This window comes from Sceloporus undulatus, chromosome 4 (assembly GCF_019175285.1).
Source record: "Sceloporus undulatus isolate JIND9_A2432 ecotype Alabama chromosome 4, SceUnd_v1.1, whole genome shotgun sequence".
NCBI classification, from domain to species: Eukaryota; Metazoa; Chordata; class Lepidosauria; order Squamata; family Phrynosomatidae; genus Sceloporus; species Sceloporus undulatus.
The window spans coordinates 214579649-214601661 of NC_056525.1; the positions used below are offsets into that span (position 1 = coordinate 214579649).

The following is a 22013-nucleotide window of genomic DNA, read 5'->3' on the forward strand; positions in this document are numbered from 1 at the left end:
CAACAACAACAGGTTTTATTTATATACCGCCCAATCACTGGGAATCCGAGCGGTTTACAATAGAGGGGATAACAGACAGTTCCCTGCCCACAGGCTTACAATCTAAAAGACACGACACAAAAAGAGAAGGGAATGGTGAGGGGGGGAGGGAATCAGGTCCAGCATTCTTCTCTCCCTCTGAGGCCTGGACCAAGGCAGATGGACCGGAGGGAGGGCTCTTCTTCTTCAGGCTAGCCCCTGATGGAACTGGGCCAGCCTTCTCTCTCCCTCAGAGGCCAAACGATGACAGTTGGGGAGGGAGGAGCCTCCTTCTTCAGGCTAGCCCCTGATAGTACTGAGCCAGCCTACTCTCTCCCTCAGAGGCCGAAATGACTTGAAGGCACACAGTAACAACAGTTGCAAACATATTGGCAATACCTGACCTCTGAACTCCAGACAACCTGACCCAGCGATTTCATGTACATGTTAAGCTATGTAGGGAACAAAACAGAACTCTGAAGGACAGGACAGTGGCCAAGGAATAGAATGGAAGCGCTGTAGTACCACCTTCTGAGAGTGCCCCTCTAAGAAAACCAGTATTTAATATGCACTTCATTCCATCCCAGCAAGCTGACCAAAAGGATACTATGATCAGTGGTATCCATTGTCCAAGAGGTCAATCAGAACCAAGGCCACATCCACTCTAAAACTGGGCCCAAATCCAGATTGAAATGGATCTAGATTATCCAAGTGTTTTTAATCTGCAAATTGCCCAGCAAATTCTTCATAGTGGGCTATCAGAATGGGTCTGAATTCTCTTTTGGGCTAGATTGTAAAAGACCCCTAACCACTTGAAATATCTCTGCTGGATGACATGTTGTCAAAACAGTCGTTGCAGAGAAACAGTTGCATATTCTCAGACCTTACTATTCCTTTAGTGGCTTTTTGTATCTTTTAAAAATAATAATCACAGTGTACTTGACTCTTTAATGGGAAAACTACTGTTTCCACTTCCATCTCTAAAAGAAGTATTTCACAGATAAGACCAATATTCCTTTCTCACTTGTATTCCTCAGCAACTGATATTCAGAGACAGGCTGACTCTGATATTGGAAGTAATATATAGCTCCCATGACTGATGCTCAGTGAAAAATCGGTCCTTCACAAATTTGTCCAATCCTCGTTATAGCCTTCAGGGTTGGTGGCTATCACTGCAATTTATGTTGTTGAACTGTATAATTTACTTATGTTCTTATGTGAAGAAGTAATTGTAATCTTCCACTATGTGTCTTTTTTTTGGGGAGACCCCGAGTTCTAGTATTACTAGAGAGAAATAAAAGCTTCTCCCTGTTTACTTAGGTCTCAAACACATTGCAGAAATAATCCAGTTTGAGACCACTTTAAATGCTTTGGCTCAGTGCTCTTGTGGCCCCAGAGGTCTCTGACACAGAAGGCTAAATGTCTCACAAAACTACAGCCCCTAGAATTCCCTAGTATTGAGCCAGGGCAGTTAAAACAGTCTCAAACTGGATTATTTCGGCTTTGTGTTTTGTACCTTAGTCCTCACCATTCATAATTTTATATGCTGATAAAGTTCCTTAGGGGACCGTGCTGTTTACATCACTCCATTGTGATGATTGTCTGTTTAGAACCATTCTCTGTTGCCTGTTCTTCAGCCAGTTACTGATCTGAAGGAGAATCTCTTCCATAACAGAATGTAATTTTTTAAAAGTAATGTTTACATTGGAAAAAATTACAGTGCGCCCATGTCATACGCGGGAGCACCATACGCGGCTTCCAGCATATGCTGGAAGCCACGCCGGAAAGTCTTCTCCCGCACCTCAGAAGAAACAATGGGGTGCGTGCCCATGGTGCATGCCCCGCAGAGCACCAGGTGCATGCCACGGGAACAATCCCCATTGTTTCTAATGGGGCTTGAGTTTATGCTGTATTTCCCTTATGTGGCGGGGTCTGGAACGGATCCACCGTGTAAGGGAAGGGCCAACTGTACTTCATGTAATTCTTTGTCAAAACAAAATGTTTTGGTTTTCCCTCTATGCAGTTAATTGTGAGTCATCTGTGATGGAAGCTGATAATCATTCAACCTCTGAAACTCCTATGGATTCTACAGATGCATCTATGTCTGTAGATTGCACTACAGCAACAACTACTACTATAGAACCTCCTTTAGGAACAGAAGCTACGACTAGTAACTCTGAAATCAGCACTTCTACAGCTCCTGCCAATGTATCTCTAGGACTTGAAAATGTTGCTCCTGCAGATTCTTCATCGTCTAGTACACGAAACAGTACGACTACAGAAGCAGCAAAACCAAGGGAATCTTCAAATGTATCTGGGGAAGCTGTAAGGCAACAGCCTGGTAATAACAGCATAGAACCTCTGCCCCCAGGGTATGTGATCTTTGTTTTCATCAACATTATAAAAATAATAACCATCGGGACATTAGATATGCATATTAATACACCTTTTTTTGTATCCCTTTAATTGTACTGTTTTTTAATATTGTAAGCAGCCCCAAGTCCCAGTTTTGGGAAAAGGGCAGGATGATTATGATATTTTACTACAATTTAGCTAGTACCAAGGTACCAAATATTAAAAAATGAACAAAACGTAATTAAAGAAAATACAGAAAGTAACCGTCCAATTAAAAAGATTGTATGTACAGCGCTGTGTAAATTTACAGCGCTTTATAAATAAAGGTTAATAATAATAATAATAATAATAATAATAATAATAATAATAATAACTAGTTATATATGCATCTGAGGAAGTAGGCTTAAGCCTACGAAAGCTCATATTCATGTGTCTTTCACGTTAGCCTCAAAGGTGCTGCTAGATCCTTTTGCACACTGATATTCCAGACTAAAATGGCTAATGTCTTTGAATACTAATTATATAATAAACTAAAATTATACCAAAAAAGTAATGAACATCTACATAATCATATATAGAAAATAAGTGTTTTGTAAAATTGACTTTACTGACAAATATTACTTACAATACCAATAATTGACTGAATTCCTAAAGTCCTAAAATAAGAAGACCATGAGAAGAATTGTCTCTATCACTTCAGTACATCACTGGTGTGTGTGTGTGTAGTATCTTTCCTGTTTTTGGGGGGCGGTGGTGATGGTGTATATGAGTTCTGGGATATGGCAAACACTTTATAAGAGTAACCAGAACATTGCCACTATTCCACATGTCGACTGTTGCCTGTTACGTCTTCCAGAATGATTGGAATATGGGCAATGCTATGTGGATGCTAGTAGGTTGTCCGCATTGTAGAAACGATGCTGAAGGCTATTGCCATAAATGAAAGATATCTTTGTTTTTAGTCTCTCTTGTTTGTCTTGCCTAGTTGGATCAGTGTTTCTACTTAACAGTTAATACTACTTAGTCCAGGTAAAATTTTAATTCATAATTTCTGAAATAAAAAACCACAAAACAGAATTACAATTGTTAAATATTCTCTGTGTAGGAAAGTTTGTTTGTTTGCTGTCAGACATAAGTATAATAAAATGGCAAATAGAAATAAACTTCTTAAAATTTACTAATCTGTATATTTCAGCAGGCAAGAACATGTTTTTGGGTTTTTTTGTTAATGTTATTTTTCTTTGTTCATCCTCCCCCCTTTTAAAAAAAAGATGGGAACAGAGAAAGGATCCTCATGGTAGAACCTATTATGTTGATCACAACACAAGAACGACTACATGGGAAAGGCCTCAGCCTCTACCACCAGGGTAATAAATTCTCTATTCACTTGACAGTATTACCATTGGCTTGAAAATTTGCTTTTGCTAAGTAAGTGCATAGATAAGAAAATGTTTTTACTGCTATGAGGTTTGTAGAAATTATTCAATGTTTTATGTCATTTCTTTTTAAAAAGTCACTCCATTCTTAGCATATTTAACAAGATTTTTTAGATGCAGAAATTTTAAATTTAATACAGTTAGACAAATTGCACCTTTTAATTTAATTTTGCATTCTCATCCCCTTAAGGTTGGAGGTGAAAGTTGTCATTCCTCTTCTCCATCTAATTTTTCTCAAACAGTAGGGTGCGATCCAAAGGGCATGCTCAAGAGTTGCTTGGGGGGAAGGGGCAAGGAATATAGGCTCTAATTAACTGACATCCAATCCAAGGAGGCAACCCACCTCCCCACCACCTCATTGGATCCTTTTGGAGCAGGGGTCCAGAAGGGAGGGGCTCAGGCCCAAAACTGTGTGTCTACTCACTTGGAATTGAAGTGACCTCTGCCCAGCGGTGCTCCTCCCTCTCTTCTCTTCCTCCGGCAGATGTAAGTGTAATGGCGCAGCCTTAAAAAGCTTTTAAACTCCTCAATCTCTCCCCACCACAAAGTCTTAACCAGCTTTTAAACCATAAATTATACGCAAAAAATCCCATTAGTTATGATGGGCTTACTCCTAGCTAAGTGTTTATAGCATAGTAGCATATTATAAAAGCTTTTTTGCAATAAGGAAGGAAAGAAAATAGCTCCCTAAGTTGACATTTGTTTCTTAGGTGGGAAAGAAGAGTTGACGATCGTGGAAGGGTTTATTATGTGGACCATAATACAAGAACAACAACATGGCAACGACCAACAATGGAATCAGTCAGAAACTTTGAACAATGGCAATCTCAGCGAAACCAGTTGCAGGGAGCGATGCAACAGTTCAACCAACGATACCTCTATTCGGTAAATTTACAAGTTACAAAGTGAATTCTTTTTCTCTTCTTTTTGTTACACATTTATCCAGTCTTATATTGGCTGATACTAACCTAAAGTCAAACCATGGTTTGGTCAAAAAAAAGTTTGATTGCAGTGTTTGGATCGATAATCCATTTAACATTTCTTATTAACTTGCTTAAACAACATTAAAGAAGGATTGTGTATTTTTAATGTATGAGGCATTTCTGATTTAGTACAAATCTGGATTTCTGTGCTGCAGCTGAAATGCAAGGAGAAAAAGGGAGAAGTGAGGGAGGACATACCATGGTTTATGAAGGTTGCATTGGCACTGCAGAAATAATCTGGTTTGAAACCGCTTGAATGGTCATGGTTCCATGCTATGGAATTCTGGGAATTGTAGTTTGTTTCCTGAGCTCTCTGACAGAGAAAGCTTATTATCCACAAACTACATGTCCCAGAATACCATAGCATGGAGCCATGCTGTTAATCAGTGTCAAAGTGGATATTTCTCCAGTGCAGATCTAGCCCAGTAGCCAGTGCTATTAATAACTGTCAATAACCATGCCAGGGGAGAGGCTGATTCATTTGCAGGAAGATTGCTACTTGCTTTCACTCAAAAATTTCTTGTATGTAAAGAGATCTTGTTAAACCTTTGAGACTAACTGAAATAAAGAAGTTGGCAGGATGAGCTTTTGTAGACTTCATTCTACTTCCTCAGATGTATAACTGAAAGCTCATGCTGCCAACTTCTTTATTTCAGTTAGTCTCAAAGGTACTACAAGATCTCTCTACATGCTGATTCTACAGACTAACATGACTATATCTTTGAATTTGAAAATTTCTTGTTCATCTGCCTGCCTTTTCTGTACACACAGATTGTAGAGAGACTACCACTATCAGTTAGCCATCAGTTTTTCAGCCAAGCTATTTAACGAGGGAAGAAATGAGCCAAGGGTTCAATCGCATACAAAAAATGGGTGATAAAAGGGATGGTAGGGAAGTTCATAGATAGATAGATAGATAGTATTTCCAGGATTTTTTCTTTTGTTTGCATTAGAATTTCCCTGCACCCTCAGAGCCATGATATTTATTTCTTATCTTATCTAGGCTTCAATGCTGACTGCTGAAAATGATCCACTTGGCCCTTTACCACCTGGATGGGGTGAGAAATATAAAATAGCTATATGAAACAGATACCTATGGTTAATTAACTTTCATTTTACGCTATTAATTTTTATTGCAGAAAGGAGAGTTGATTCAAATGACAGAGTCTATTTTGTAAATCACAACACAAAGACAACACAGTGGGAAGATCCACGGACTCAAGGGTGGGTTTATATTCATTAAACCAGAATAAACCAAATATAAAATTACTGATGTTTAACAAAAATAAATTGCATTTTAACTTTTCAGCTTACAAAATGAAGACCCTCTTCCTGAAGGGTGGGAAATCAGATACACCAGGGAAGGTGTACGATATTTTGTTGACCATAATACCCGAACAACTACTTTCAGTGACCCTCGCACTGGTAAATCCTCAGTGTAAGTGAGATTTTAATGAATATTTTGAAATTTGTCTTTGTGTAGTATTCTAAATATCTACAATATAATTGGATTCATAGTTATGCTGTCCAGCTATGAGGAGTTGGATGAGTTTCTTTCATAGCTTACATCTTATGAGGTATGACTTCTTAAATATTAGATGACAGGATTTTAAAACTGACCCAAAGTATGCATGTGGTAGTGCTCCCATTGTTTCTCAGGCTGAGAAGGTGTGATGAAATTTGCAAAGGGCTGTGAAATTTTAGTCATTTTGTTCAATAAAAAACATGGTATATATCTTTGCAGGAATAAAGGACCGCAGATTGCTTATGAACGCAGCTTTAGGTGGAAATTGGCTCATTTCCGCTACTTATGTCAGGTACCATAATTCTGGTCAAATCATCTTGTAAACTTTATTTGGCACTTGACTTTTTTTTTAAAAAAAAATGTTTGATTATCTACTGTCTGTTTTAGTCAAATGCTCTGCCAAGCCATGTGAAGATCAATGTATCCAGACAAACTTTGTTTGAAGATTCCTTCCAGCAGGTAATATACTATTTACATATTCATTGTTAAATTCTGAAGCAAAATACTGCATGAGCAAATATGTTTCAGCTCATTTGATCATGTATCTAGGAAAATTTCTTAGTGGGAAATTGTTAAAAGCTTTTGCACCATATTGCAGTTTTAATTTCTGATATTGTACTAGTAGGTTGATAGCAAGTAGTATATCTAGCAAAAAAAAAAAAAAGCCTAGTGAGAATCTAGCCTAACAAATCTTTACTTACTACAGTATAGTATGTAATAACTTGTGTAGCTGGTTTTTATGGGGTTAGACCAAAATACTGGAGGGCTTTTCATTAAATCTTAATATCCTCCCCCACCCTTGAAAATACCTTTTTTGTGGATTTTTTGGTGAGGGGGTATATTCATTTTTTCAGGGAATATCTGAATGTTGATTGTGTGGAGAGAGGAGGAAGAAATATTATGTCCTCCAAGGAGTTTGCTGCAAGAATAGTTTGTTGACTCTCTCAGAGAAGGAAGACATACATTTGCAGATGCCTGGTTACGTATTCCCTTTCCTGCAGGGAACACATACTATCCATGCACTGATGTGTGTATAAAGCCTGTGGAAGCAGTGCCTAGTTGTCTTGATAGCAGAAATAAATCATACCTACTGCATACATTGTTGCCTGAGCACTAACACTGTTTAACCAATATGATAGCAGTCTTACATCATCAGATTTACTGTGTGATCGACAAGTAGCTTACTACCACATGGAGAAGTGAAATGATACCAGGAAAAGGATAGAGTGGTTGCAAATAGCCACAAAGAGAAACATAAATAGTTATTTACTTATTTGTCCCTGCCCCGTGCATTTTCAATGGTTAAAATTGGGTATAGTTCTGTTTTAAATAGAGCACATTACCTTAACATTGGGTTTAGCACTTATTATGGTCTAACATTGTGGTCAATGTTTTACCTTGTTTCACCTTTCTATCTGTGTTCTCTGTTTTCTATGTAGATTATGGCTTTAAAACCCTATGATTTGAGGAGACGATTGTATGTCATATTCAGAGGAGAGGAAGGATTGGATTATGGTGGCTTAGCCAGGTAAAAAAATCTGATTCTTACTGAAAACAGTTGTTCAATGTGCATATTTATATACTGACTGGAAACCTACCTTGCTAATTTACCTATCTAGAGAACTTGTAGGATAAAGGATGGATTACTTTGGCTATTAGATTGCATCACAGTGGAACCTTCCCATCCATAGGGGTTTAGTTCTGGGTCTGCCTGGAGATGGGGAAAAACATGGACACTTGCACCCCATATTATTAAGTGGGCAGAGATGTGCACATGTCAACATCAGCACATTTGTGTGCATGTACCAACATTGAATAATATGGAGTGTGGTGAGGCACAGATGCTGCAATCTGTGGATCACAACCTATGCAAATGCAGCAGGCCCAGTGTATATGCAGATTATTGAGATAGTGCTGATATGTGGCTCGCCATTTTCTTAAAATAATATACTTTTCTAAAGTTTTAGAGTGAGTGTCAGTGAAATTTCTCGGGGAATGTGGGGATGCTTGAAATTTAATATACAACCTTGTCAGCAGCCATGTTAAAAGTTCAGTTCATCCAACCACCATCATAAAACAGAGCAGTACTATTTGCAAACTTCTGAATTCAATCTCCCCTACTGTCTTTGGTAGCAGAGGGGAGGTTTCCAGCTTCATCTTTCAAAATAGTTGACTGGAATATAGTAGATGAGAAGAAACACTTCTGCTGAGCTCAATTCCCTTTTTTGTGATTCTTTTAGTTCTCAATATTACTGTAAATCCAATCTGGGGAACCCCAAACTTCAGCATTCTTTGTATTAGATAAATTTTATACATCAGTGCTCATAGTTGAGAAGTATTAGCACAGCTGAGAAAGAAATCTACATAATCTGTTCAGAACATTTGCTGCAGCTAGTCACCCAGTAATGAGAAATGTGCAAGCACTATTCAGTTTAAAATTGTCTGATTAGCTAGGTGATTAATTGAGATAAAAGCATTTGAAGCAGTCTTCTTTTACTTTACATACATGAATCTAAAACTGAAACCTTATATAGTGCTATATACTACAGTCTTTTTTGTTTATACTTGGAAACAGTAACTTCAGTTTTTAAAAATCTACTATAATTATTTACAGGTTTGTAATAGTAGAAGTTAATGTAGACAATGTTAAGGTCTTAATAGTGGGCATTTATATATATTTTACAAAGAAATTAAAGATAAAATTTGCACTTAAATTATGAAAATTAGTGTTTAATGGGGGACTTAAATGGAGTGGTGGATCCTCAATTAGATAGATATTCAAGGACAATTTTTTAAAAATCGGGAAATTAACTAAGAATTTTTTTGACATTATAGAATTACAGCTGACAGATGTATGGCGATTCAAAGAAAAAAATGCAAAAGACTTTACTTTTTTCTCAGATTCTCACAAATCACTGTCTAGAATAGATATGATCTGGATCTCAAATAATTCAGTAAGCAGAACTGGGAAAGTGGAAATTTTGCCAAAATCTCTATCTGATTATAATCCCATGATGATGGTTATGAAAAATAAGACACATATAAATAAATGGAGATTAAATGAATCATTGTTAATGAAAGAGTGAAAGAGTATAAGAAAAAATTTGAAGGAATATTTTGAATTAAATTTAAAGAAATATGGATATTAATGTGTTTTGGGATGCGGGGAAAGCAGTTATTAGAGGGATATTCACACAAATGGCTATAATGTGGAATAGAAAAAAATGAGAAAAATGGGAATAGTTATGAAAGAAATTAGGCAAAAAGGTAATGAATTAGTGAAATCCCTGACAAAGAAAAATATTAGAAATCAAATAAATATTTTACATGAGCAATTACAGATGATAATGATGGAAGAGGTGAAGAGGAAATTGGATTATATAAAACCGAAAAACTGAGTTGGCTAATAAGCTAGGATGTTAGTTACTTAAAGGTTACGAAAGAAAGAACAAAGAAAACAATTTCTAAATTGATAATAGGAGATAGGAAAATAACAGAGTAATTATAATTATTTTGGAATGGTATATAAGAAATATAATCCACCTTCAGAGCAAATAAATGACTATATTGAAAAGTGCTGAATTACGAAATTAACAGCAATGCAAAAGGAGAAGTGGAATAAGGCAGTAACAGTGGAAGAAATTATAGAGACAGTTGAAAAAATGAAAACCTCCAGGTCCAGATGGATTACCTGCAGAATATTACAAAACATTTTATATGGAATTAGCGAGCCCCTTCCACTTGGTAATGAATAGTCTGCTCCAGCATAAACAAATGCCAGATAGTTGGATATTGTACTTATACCCAAGGAAAATTGTGGTCCAAATGTACTTAGGAATGATAGACCTATTTCATTATTAAATGAAGACTATACAATATTCACAGCCATTCTAGCAAGTGGGCTAAAAATGATTTTAAAGGAGTATATTCATAGGGACCAAAATGGCTTACTACCCCAAAGACAGGTTAAAGATAACATTAGGATGATTATAAGTATATTGGAGTACCTAAATTACCATAATACAATTAAAAGGACATTAATGTTTTTTAGATGCTGAAAAGGCCTTTGATAATTTGAATTGGATTTTTTAAAATTAAAGACAATGAATGAAATGGGTATAAGGGATAACTTTTTTATTTGGATGCAAGCGATATATACTACTCAAAAGGCAAAATTGGAAAATAATCTGATTCAATTCCAGTGGAAAAGGGAACTGGGCAAAGATGTTTATTTTCACACTTGTTATTTATTTTGGTATTAGAAGTTTTAAATGCAGAAATAAGGAAAGAAAAAGAATAGGTTTTTGTGGGTTTTTCAGGCCATGAGGCTGTTCTAGAAGAGGTAATGAGGTGTTTTTCCCTTTTTTGTCTTTTCTGTTTTTTCTCTCCCCCCCTTTTTCCCCCTTTTCTTTCTTGCTTTCTCTCTTTTTTCTCAGTTTTTCCTAGCCTTTTGTTTGTTTATTTTCTTAGGTGTGGATGTGTATAATTATGTTTATATGTGTTTTTATCAAGCAGTGAATAAAAATTACTTTATTAATAATTGTTTACAGAGAATGGTTCTTCTTGCTTTCCCACGAAGTGCTGAATCCTATGTATTGCCTATTTGAATATGCTGGAAAGAGCAATTATTGCCTTCAGATAAATCCAGCATCAACAATAAATCCAGATCATCTCTCATATTTCTGTTTCATTGGACGATTTATTGCTATGGTAAGTTCTCTCTCTCTCTCTCTCTCTCTCTCTCTCTCACACACACACACACACACACACACACACACACACACACACACAATTTGGGTGCTTCACAGTTCTGGAGTGTTCAGTACTTAAGAAGAAATAGGCACCATACTGGAATTTAATTCACAAGTGTTTCAATTAAGTATTCCTCAGAATGATTGTAATAAGTATATAAAAATGGAATTTGTTCACCTTCCTTTATTGGCTTACTGTACAGTAGTTAAACTCTAATTTTCTGATCTTTGAATCACAGGTTTTTAGATAAATTAAGATAACATGCAACATACACAAAACAGCAATACTTTTATTCAATCAGCTAAAATGCCCAAAGTACATGATGCAAGCTTTCAAAGCTCCACTGGCTTCTTCATCAGGCAAAGGTGTTGAAAACCATAAAGCAGTAAGGGCTGAAGGGCGGGATATAAATACCGCAAATAAATAAATAAATAAATAAATAAATAAAAATATATTTAATAGCATTGTTGAATGAAGCAGCTTGCGACAGTTTGAACCCCCTCTGCTGGTAAAATGTTGAATTTACACTAGTATGTAATCCTTTCCCATCTACAACCAGTCTTTTTTTTTTAGTAAAAAAATGATTACCTTTGCTATTTTAGACATCTAATTTATTCCTTAGAAGATATTTAAAACAGCACCCCCTGTTTTAGTTTTAGCTTATTCTGTGTTTGTATCTTGTATTTCTGTTTGATTCTCAGGTTATCTCATGCCCACTAGGATGTTTTTTCCCTGCTTCTTTAATACTGTCTGTGGTTCTGAAGGTGTCTCCTTTCTGGAGGTATTCTGTTTGTGGAAGCAAAACTTCATGCCACTGATGAGCACAGGGTTTTTTAAAAGTACTTTGTGGTTTTCAAGATTTTATTGAATCCTTCCAAAACTATTAACACACTATTAGGCAGACAGACACTGTCATTGTGGAGTACAGTGCTCATTTAGAAACAACTGCTGGGTGCAAAAGGTGGTAAGGTCTCTGCTCTTCAGCATCTCTCAAAACACCATGTTTATTTACTGACGTACTAATTGTTTGTCCCATTTAGCAAGTCAGTCTCTTCTGTCTCGGCTTTGACAATGCCTATTGGGGAAATTATAACTTAGGGGCCATATCCTGATTGCTCTGATCCCCTTATCAAGCAGTTTCCCAAGAAGTCGACTCCGTTAGTTGTAATCTGAATAGCAACATTTTTTCATTGCATTGGAATCAGTGTTCCCTTTAGTACTTGGAACTTAATATCACATCCCTTGGAACTTGGAGAGATGACTATATCAGAAGGTTCCCTTTGTCAGCTATAGTGACGGTTTTGAATCCAGCAGAAAAGATTCTCTGCAGTGGTGCCTGTAACTGTGCACCATCCTTTGGTACAGGTTCTTATCTCCTTCACTCCAGTCCTGTGCCTGTTTTGGTAGTGTGCAGCCATGTGCTCAGTATTTGTGTTTAGTTTAAGTTGTCATAGTTCCCTTGGTTTTTCCCTTAAACTTGCTGAAGGCTATGCCTTTCACCTCAGTTCTCATTGCTAATGCCTGCCTTGATACTGTTGCTTCATATGTACTTGTTTCAGTGCTAGCAGTTTATGAATGAATGAATGAATCTTTAGTTGTGTACCGCTATTCCCATGATCACAGCGGTTTACAACAGTAATAAAAACATACCGAAACTACAAAATCCAATAGAAAGAAATCCCCCCCCACATTAAACAATACAGTACAGCAATAAAAATATGCATCATTCAATCACAGTTAAAAACAGTTAAAAACCAAAGCACCAATTACATCCAGTACAATACAGTAACACAAGGGGAGAAGAATGGAATTAGGGAACATGGGGGAAAGCTTGACGAAAGAGGTGAGTCTTTAGATTTTTCCTGAAAGACTCCAGGGATGGGGCTGAGCGGAGCTCGTCAGGCAGAGAGTTCCAGGTCTGCGGGGCCGAAGCAGAAAAAGCCCTATGTGCAGACACCACATATCTCATATCAGGGACTCTCAAAAGTTGTTTCCCGCCTGACCTGAGAGTGCAGGGCGGATTATATGGAGAGAGGCGGTCCTCCAAGTACCCTGGGCCCAAGCCATTTAGGGCTTTATAGTTTAAGTTTGGCAGAAACAATTCATTCTGGTTCAGGTCTTTTATCTACTTCATTACACCAAATAATGCAAGTCTGACTGTTATTGGAAGCAGTAACTAGACTGTTTAAGCACACAGTCTCTCTCTAGTCCCCCCCCCCCCCCCCGAGATAGGAATATCAACTGCAGACCACATGCACTGTTTAGGGGATCCAATGTGACTTTTGGAACCTCATATGGTCCCCCACCACCCCTAGTAATCTAAAATTTTTGAGCAATCTCTTAAGTCAAAAACCTTACTGTATATACTCATGTATAAGTCTAGAAATTTTAGGTTTTTTTTGAAAACCAAAAAACCCTGGGCTGAGTTACCCATCTGTTAAGGTAAGTACTGTACCTTAACTCTTAGAGGAAAAAACAACAACAACTAACTTCTTTCCCTGAGTAGAGCAGCAAAAGCCGAAAGCTTAGTCTGTGCCAGGAGAACCTATAAGAAGCACCTCTATTATCTCAGCCATGTGCCACTTCTGGCCTTTTTGAGTGCTTGGGTGGGAAAATAGTGGTGGTGGCAGCTCTTTAACACTTCCCGTCAAAGGAATGCCAAGAGAGTAGAGGGGTGGTCCTATTTTTTTATAATAATTATTTCTTTATCTCTTGCCACTGCATCCTTTTTGACATGTGTGCATTTTCTTAGCCCTGCCTACACCTGGTTGCTTACCCCACACTATGTCTTCTTGGGACTTACTGTTTTCTGTAGCTTTGAAGCTTTTTAGAGCCATTATCTTTAGAACAATATACTTAAAGCTGTTTTTAACTAATTTTTAAAAATTCTCAACAGGCATTGTTTCATGGCAAATTCATAGATACTGGGTTTTCACTTCCATTCTACAAGCGCATGCTAAATAAGAAACTCACAATAAAGGATTTGGAATCTATTGATACTGAATTTTATAATTCCCTAATTTGGATAAGGTTTGTACATCTTCTCAAATTCTGACTTTTTTCCCTATCATATTACTGAAATAGTTGTGTCTAGCTGATCTGTGATTAACTTTTCCTCTTAGGGATAACAACATTGAAGAGTGCAACTTAGAAATGTACTTTTGCGTTGACATGGAGCTGCTAGGGAAAGTTACCTCACATGAGCTGAAATTAGGAGGCTCCAACATACTTGTAACTGAGGAGAACAAAGAAGAGTACATTGGGTATGTTGATAAAGGAATTAAAAAGACCGTGTGAAACAATCTTAATTCTAAATTTTGGTTTCTACCACCTGCTTCCAGCCTCTATGCACACCAAGAAACCTCCTTAGATAGCTGTGGGACTCCTTTGGAGAGTATGAAACATGGTGTGGTGGGAAGTAGGATATGTATCAGTGGAGCTCACCTGCATAAGCTATAATATATTTAATATATGTCTGGGCATTTACATTGGAGATTGTAATCTTATGCCAGTATTAGTCTACTTGACCATTCTGTTTAGAGAGCTATAAGTATGGGGAAATGAATGATAGCTATAAACTACGCTTTCAAAAATGTCTTCAATATCTTTCATATTAGGCCAGTGATAAAATTTAATTTTAAGGGTATAGAACTACTTTTGAGCAGACAAGGACACTAATCAAGCAGACACTAATCCTCTTTTGCATACCCTCCCACCCTAAGGCCTGCCATTAGCAACAGAACAATACACATGCAAATCACTCCTGCCTTCCCAGGTTCACACAGTATATAAATACCCAACTCCTTTCCAGGCAAGCATTCTCTGAAGATGCCAGCCACAGATGCTGGTGAAACATCGGGAAGAAACTCTTCTAGAACATGGCCACATACCCCAAAAAACCCACAAAAAACTATGGATGCCGGCCAGTTAAGCTTTCGACTTCACACTTTTGAGATAATTTGATAGAATATTTTCATGGTCAGAGCTCACACAGCAAAATTGCAATAATGTACATTTGCATAGGGAAGATAATGCTACACTTATTAGGTGCATAGGATTTTTCTAGGTACCATATTTTCCGGCGTATAAGGCGACTCTTTAAGTCTGCCTTATGTGCCGGATTTTTACCCCAGAGACAGGCGAATGGCATAGCCACCTCCCTGTCTCTGGGGTCCTTGCTGGATCCTCTCCCAGCCAGCCGGCACTCGCGCCAGCTGGAGGGGGCCTCTCTGGAGGCCTGAGAGGATCCGCGGTGGCTGGGCTCTCGCCGCCATTTTTTTCCCCAAAGGCGGCGGCAGGGAAGCGGTTCCAGAGCCGGCCCCTTACTCCTTGGCACCGCCACCGTTGGGGATCCTCCAATCCTCCAGTGGACCCAGAAGTCCTCCGCGGAAGCCGCTGGAGGGGCGGAGGATCCTGGGTGGTGGTGGCGGCGACGGCTTCCACGGAGGACTTGTGGGGCCGCTGGAGGATCGGAGGATCCTTGGCAGCGGCAGCGCCGAGGAGTAAAGGGCCAGCTCTTTTCCTCGGCCTGGCTGGCTCTGGAACTGCTTCTCTGCTGCCGCCTTTTGGAAAAAAAATGGCGGCGAGAGCCCAGCCACCACGGATCCTCTCAGGCCTCCAGAGAGGCCCCCTCCAGCCGGCGCGAGACTCCCCAAGGTAGGCCAAGGATCCGTCGCCTTATACGCCGGAAAATACGTTACCTTTTGTCTAGATACAAAAACCCTGTAACTTGAATCTTGGAATTGATAGAAACATATGATTGAGGATCTTTTTAAGGGTAGAAGTCCATAGTGTGTTTTTAAATACAAAGTTCCACTTGTAGCACTCTAATCTTTTTGCCTGTTTCAGCCTAATGGCAGAGTGGCGGTTTTCCCGAGGAGTACAAGAACAAACCAAAGCTTTCCTTGATGGATTTAATGAAGTGGTTCCCCTTCAGTGGCTGCAATATTTTGATGAAAAGGAGTTGGAGGTGAGACATTTGAGGAGCAGTTATTTAATTGGGCAGAAAGAGAGCAAAAAACTTTGACACTAACATATTAGAAGGAAAAATAATACAAGCAAATAATCCTGCCCAAATTCTGTTAAAGTACTTATAAACAAGTAGTCTGATGATTTTAAAAAGTGCTGTACAGCATTTCACTGAAAATTGTTTAGTTGACATATAGCATTCCAAGCTTTAATGTTCCTAAATCACTTGCTCTTTTTCTAGGTTATGCTCTGTGGCATGCAAGAGGTTGATTTGGCAGACTGGCAAAGGAATACTGTTTATCGTCATTATACAAGAAACAGCAAACAAATAATATGGTTCTGGCAGGTATGATATTTTTATTAGTTGAAAAACTTTGCAGCTATGAAATTTTTATTTTAGATAGAAGGGAAGGTACTCCTTTAGGGCACCTGTGCAGACCCACAATGGGAATATGTATATTTAGGCTAGCTGTAGAACTTTCCTACCTCCTCAAAGAGTTGGGTACGTTCTTTTCTCAGTTTAGCATCCTGTCTTTTATTAGAGATGGGCAAAGTAACCTACACAGAGCCATTTTTGTGGCTCCTAGGCCCCTTCATCGCTCAAAAAATTGCACCAAAAAGCCCCCAAACACTTTCTTCACATTTTTGCCCATGTCAGAAGAGGCCTTAATTTAAAAAGAGGAAATAAACAGTAGGTTATTTCCATATCACTTTCTTCCCCCCCCCCCCCAAAAGCATCTTTTGCACCTAAAATGGCCTGGACCCCAAAACATGGAAATGCCTCCGCACCACTAGAGGGTATTTGGGAACATTTTGATGCAAAACCTTTTTAAAATTATTTTGAGGATGGGTTTGGCAGGAAGATGCAGCCATCCAAGATCTCCTGGCAGAACTAAGTAAGCCTCTGATCACCAAGTTGCTGATCTTTGCCTTGCATGAAGGGAGAGGAAGATTGCTTTCTGCATTAATTGTCTTTTCACTTTTGTGGTGAAATTGTGTTTGGAATATTTCGCTGGGCTTTGTGTTATGTTTCACCAGTACCTTTGAAATAATTCTGTGTGATACAGATTATGGTGTCTTTGAGAAAATATATAAAAAATAATATTATTTGGTACTTGTTTCTTCAGTTCAGCCTCTTAAAAGATCTAGGGAATTTTGGAGACAAATCCTTTTATTAAATGTACAAAATAATATGCTCCTTTCTAAAGCTAGCCAGAGTGGTCTGGTGATGCTGTTGAACTGTCTGCAGCTTGTGATGCTGAGGGACTTCATCCATGCTGAGCCTGCCCTGTCAGCACTGGCTCTTCGTGTCTACCATACCAATTATGGATCTGTTCCAATTTTATCTGGACCCATTCATGCTGCTCACAACACTCTAGACCTTATTTCTTGTGCTGGATGGGATGATGGTGATCTGAGACTGGAGTATCTTTATATTGTTCTGTTGTCATGGACAGATCATTACATGGTCAGGTTCAGACTCACTAGGAATTGGAATTGCTGCTGAGAGGGGGCAATTAAGATGGTTCACCTCAAGAGGCTGATGGATCCAGATAGTTTCCTGAAGTCTTTTGGGAATTTTGCTCTTAGAGGTAGACAGAGGCAAGACCAGTTTTAACCTAAGATCTCCACTATTCTCTCTTTTTGTTCTTAGTTTATAAAAGAAGCTGACAATGAAGTCCGTATGCGATTGATGCAGTTTGTCACTGGTACTTGCCGATTACCACTGGGAGGATTTGCTGAGCTCATGGGTAAGATGCCCTCAAAATTTATTTTGTGAAAATATTTTGATCTTACAACACTTTATACTTTTTTAATCTCTTGTTGGAATAAAATGTAACTAAGAGCAGCACAATTAACACAACCCTTGGATCTTTATTTAGGGAGCAATGGTCCTCAGAAATTCTGCATTGAAAAAGTTGGCAAGGAAACCTGGCTACCAAGAAGTCACACATGGTAGGTTTTAACAGCGGGTATGTATATACACACACATATACATGTCTGGATGTGTACGTTTGGCCCATTGAAATCAATGAGACTTAAACATAGGGATCTATGAAAGTCTGCTATAAAGCCCAACAAAGTCCAGGGCCAACAATAATACAGTTGTCCCTCCATATTCGCTAGGGTTAGGGGAACAAGACCCCTGTGAATATGGAAAAAACGCAAATAACAAAAACACTGTTTTTACCTGAGAGGACACCTCTCTAGGAATCTCTAGGTCCTCCAGTGCAACTCTGTGGTCAATGTCCAACATGCCCTGACCATAGAATGGCACTGGAGTAGCTACAAATGGTCTTTCAGTGCAACTTGTAGTTAAAGTTGACCACAGAGTTGCACTGGAGGACCTAGACAGTCCTAGAGAGAACATATTAATAATAATAATAATTTGTTTTATTTATATACCGCTATTCCAAAGATCATAGCGGTGAACAGCAAGTACGCTAATTAGCAAGTACACTGCTCCCTCGGGTTACGAAATTAATTCGTTCCGCGGCCGCTTTCGTAACCCGAAAAGCCTTCGTAAGCCGAATTGCCATAGGCGCTAATGGGGAAAAGCCGTGTTTCGTGCGAAAAAGCGCCGAAAAGCACCAAAAAATTTTTTCGTAACCCGAAATAAATTCGTAACCCGGAACAATGATTTCCAATGGGATTTTTTCGTATCCCGGAAATTTCGTAACCTGGGTATTTCGTATCCCGAGGTACCACTGTAAGCTAATTTGCCCCCAACAGTCTGGGTACTCATTTTAGCGACCTCGGAAGGATGCAAGCCTGAGTCGAGCTTGGGCCCTTTCGCTGGTCTTGAACTCGCAACCTTGTGGTTTGAGTGAATGGCTGCAGTACAGGCATTTAACCACTACGCCACCAGGGCACATATTAATGAAATCTGTGAATAATCAAATCTGCAAATATCAAAGACGCAAATATGGAGGGATGACTGTATATTACATAGAGAAACAAATGAGGCTTCTTTGGTTTCTTTCATATTCTATTATACCCTGTCTGTTAAAATCCATGCATTTGAGATTAAAAAAAATACATGAATACATGGGGGAGAAAATACATTCAGTCTGTCATGCTGATGTGGTTTCAGATGAAGAATACCAAAACTGCTGTTCTTTTTTTTATGTCATGCTTAGCAAAATATCTGATCAAATCTCTTGACAATGATAGTTCTTCTCTGAGCTGCATAGATGTGTTCTTTAGTACATTACAATGAAAATTGCAGCAACCCCTTTTAACGTTATTTGAGACAGACTAAAAATATAGAATTAAAGTTCTTCAAAGGAGGGTCGGGCCCAAATAGATTGTGAACAAAGTCTATTTAAGAAGGCTTCCTGCTATGGGAAGAGGGCAGGGACATAATCTTTGTTGATTCTTCTTTATCCTCTTACTGCTGAAGAATCCTTCGGAGTATCTTTTCATGAGATACTGGTGGCTTCAGATGAAAAGAGGATTCAGGTCCTCTAGCTCCAGAGATGACACTTTTATTGGATTAGACTCTGCCCATTAAAGTATGCCTACTGCATCTAGTTTAGGTCACTTAAATATATAATACAGTTGCCAATAGGATTTTAGTTTGGTTGTCAATGGATGAAGTGCCTTAAAACAAAAGTTGCAAACTTTTATGGCACAAGTCTATCCTATGCCTCTACCATGATTGGGGGTGGAAAGCCCTACATGGCTTGGTTCCAGCTTACTTGTGGGGGCGCCTCCTTCTCTATAATCCATCCCACACACTCAGGTCCTCTGGGAATAATTTACTCCAGTCGAAGAAGACCAGGTTGGCTGCAATTTCCCAGAGGACCTTTTCATTGGCTGCTCGGAAACTGTGGAATGACCTGCCAGAGGAGATCTGTCATATTACCACCCTTGACACTTTCAAAAAGGCTGTCAAGACAGATCTTTTCCATTAAAAGATAACCCTGACTGCCCCTAGTTGTTCTACCCCATCTTTTAATCGTTTTATAGCTACACTGCTCCCTCGGGTTACGAAATTAATTCGTTCCGCGGCCGCTTTCGTAACCCGAAAAGCCTTCGTAAGCCGAATTGCCATAGGCGCTAATGGGGAAAAGCCGCGTTTCGTGCGAAAAAGCGCCGAAAAGCACCAAAAATTTTTTTCGTAACCCGAAATAAATTCGTAACCCGGAACAATGATTTCCAATGGGATTTTTTCGTATCCCGGAAATTTCGTAACCTGGGTATTTCGTATCCCGAGGTACCACTGTAATTTTAATCTTGAACTTGTAATTTGATTGTTTTATGTTGATATTGGTGGAGGGTTGTGTTGTGTAATTTTGATTATGTTCTGCTATGTGTTTTTATTACTTTTTATTGTAACCACCTTGATCTGTCGGGAGAGGCGGGATATTATTATCATCATCTTTATTATTATTATTATTAATTTGTGTAACACTTGGTATATTAATGGGATAGAGACCATGTTTTCATACTGATCTGTCATCATGTAAGCATGATGAATACAAGCTGCTGTACTGGCAATCAGATGTTTCCAGATTCTCTCTTGTTTCTTTCTTAAAACTGTTCAAATAGCTCAGTGGTCCATTCCTGGTTGGAATATCAAGAATTCTCAGAATTCACACACTATATATTTTCAGCTTAACATTGGTATGTCTGAATTAAATTTACTTGTTGAAGAGTAAATAATTACTTGTCACAAACAACTTTAATTATGTGGTCCTAATAATAATGTATGAAATGAAAAATAGACACAAGTCTTACTTTCTCTCTCTTTTTTTTCTAGTTTTAATCGTTTGGATTTACCGCCTTATAAAAGCTATGAACAGCTAAAGGAGAAACTACTTTTTGCAATTGAGGAAACAGAAGGATTTGGACAAGAGTAAAATTCAAGTTTGTTTTCTAGCCGACCAGAGCAACTAAATTGCACAGTTAATTGTATATAAGCTGTTTCTTCTGTACAGTGATTTTTTTTGAACTCTTTTTAAAAAAAAGTTCTGTTCTTCCACAGAGATATGCAAAACAGTTTTTCTCCTCCCAATTTATTTATTTTCCCCTCAGAGAGTGGCCAGAATAAAATTAAAGCATAAAGACTTTATTTTTTAAAAGTGTATATAAATACACAAATACTGAGCTCTAGTTTTATAGAGCTTTAAACTTATAAAAAATCACAGCCATTCAAAAGATTCAGGAGTTTTTCTCAGCCTTGCTCAAAAAATGTGCCGATTGCTCTGTCTTTTCACTTACGAAACATCTCCAAGGTTATTTCTATTGCATGGCTGTTATAAAAGGTGTTCAAGGCTTTGGCCAAATGCATCCTCACTATGTAGAAAAATGCTGCTGGCTTTTTGAGATGATAGAATGTGATATTCTGTCATCTTAATCTTAAACAGTTGTAATAGCTGATAACCCTCTTTGCTACATCTATGTAGCCCAAGGTCGAGTAAAACATATTACTTGCACAAGAGTAATGTACAATAAAATGAATGTGATTAATGTTAAGACATTGGTGCCACTGTTCTGACTTACAGTAGAAGCTGAACAGATTATTATAACTCATTGAGCAGCATTGAAAATTGTTTACATACTGTCTTGGGTTATTTCCAAGAGAAGAGTAGATAATCTTCAAGAAAAATAAAAATATCCTTATGTTGTGTCCTGGCTTGGTATCTTACAGGCTTTTCAAAAGACATTGATGATATGCTTCATTTTCATAGGATAAAGTACTTTGACGTTTAGGAGGATATGAAAGATAGTGTGAATTACTCTGCTAATTTTATGTTATGGATATTGAGAATCCAAATGGAAAGTTACATAAGCTTTACACAACTGAACTAATTTTCTGTAAGTGTCCATATCCTCATCCCTTATGTTCAGGAAAAAAAAATCAGACGATCCTAAATTAAGCATCTCTAAATTGTTTTCATATAGGCCAAGGCTTATGCACTATATATATATATATATATATATATATATATATATATATATATATATATA

At 38.1% G+C, this 22013-nt stretch overlaps 1 protein-coding gene across 4 annotated transcripts in view; it reads left to right on the forward strand.

The window, feature by feature from the left end:
* WWP1 (WW domain containing E3 ubiquitin protein ligase 1) overlaps positions 1–21670 on the forward strand; it is a 73883-nt gene extending 52213 nt beyond the window's left edge. For all 4 annotated transcript variants that reach the window (XM_042462940.1, XM_042462941.1, XM_042462938.1 and 1 more), the window contains 17 exons: positions 2042–2390; positions 3645–3740; positions 4520–4694; positions 5796–5850; positions 5932–6016; positions 6102–6230; positions 6537–6609; positions 6705–6776; positions 7757–7845; positions 10868–11027; positions 13966–14099; positions 14192–14332; positions 15918–16038; positions 16279–16383; positions 17692–17788; positions 17921–17993; positions 20803–21670. In XM_042462940.1, coding sequence (XP_042318874.1) covers positions 2042–2390; positions 3645–3740; positions 4520–4694; positions 5796–5850; positions 5932–6016; positions 6102–6230; positions 6537–6609; positions 6705–6776; positions 7757–7845; positions 10868–11027; positions 13966–14099; positions 14192–14332; positions 15918–16038; positions 16279–16383; positions 17692–17788; positions 17921–17993; positions 20803–20902 — 2054 coding nt within the window. In that variant the 3' untranslated portion in view covers positions 20903–21670. The remainder of the gene's footprint in view (positions 1–2041; positions 2391–3644; positions 3741–4519; positions 4695–5795; positions 5851–5931; positions 6017–6101; positions 6231–6536; positions 6610–6704; positions 6777–7756; positions 7846–10867; positions 11028–13965; positions 14100–14191; positions 14333–15917; positions 16039–16278; positions 16384–17691; positions 17789–17920; positions 17994–20802) is intronic.
* Positions 21671–22013: the final 343 nt, after the last annotated feature.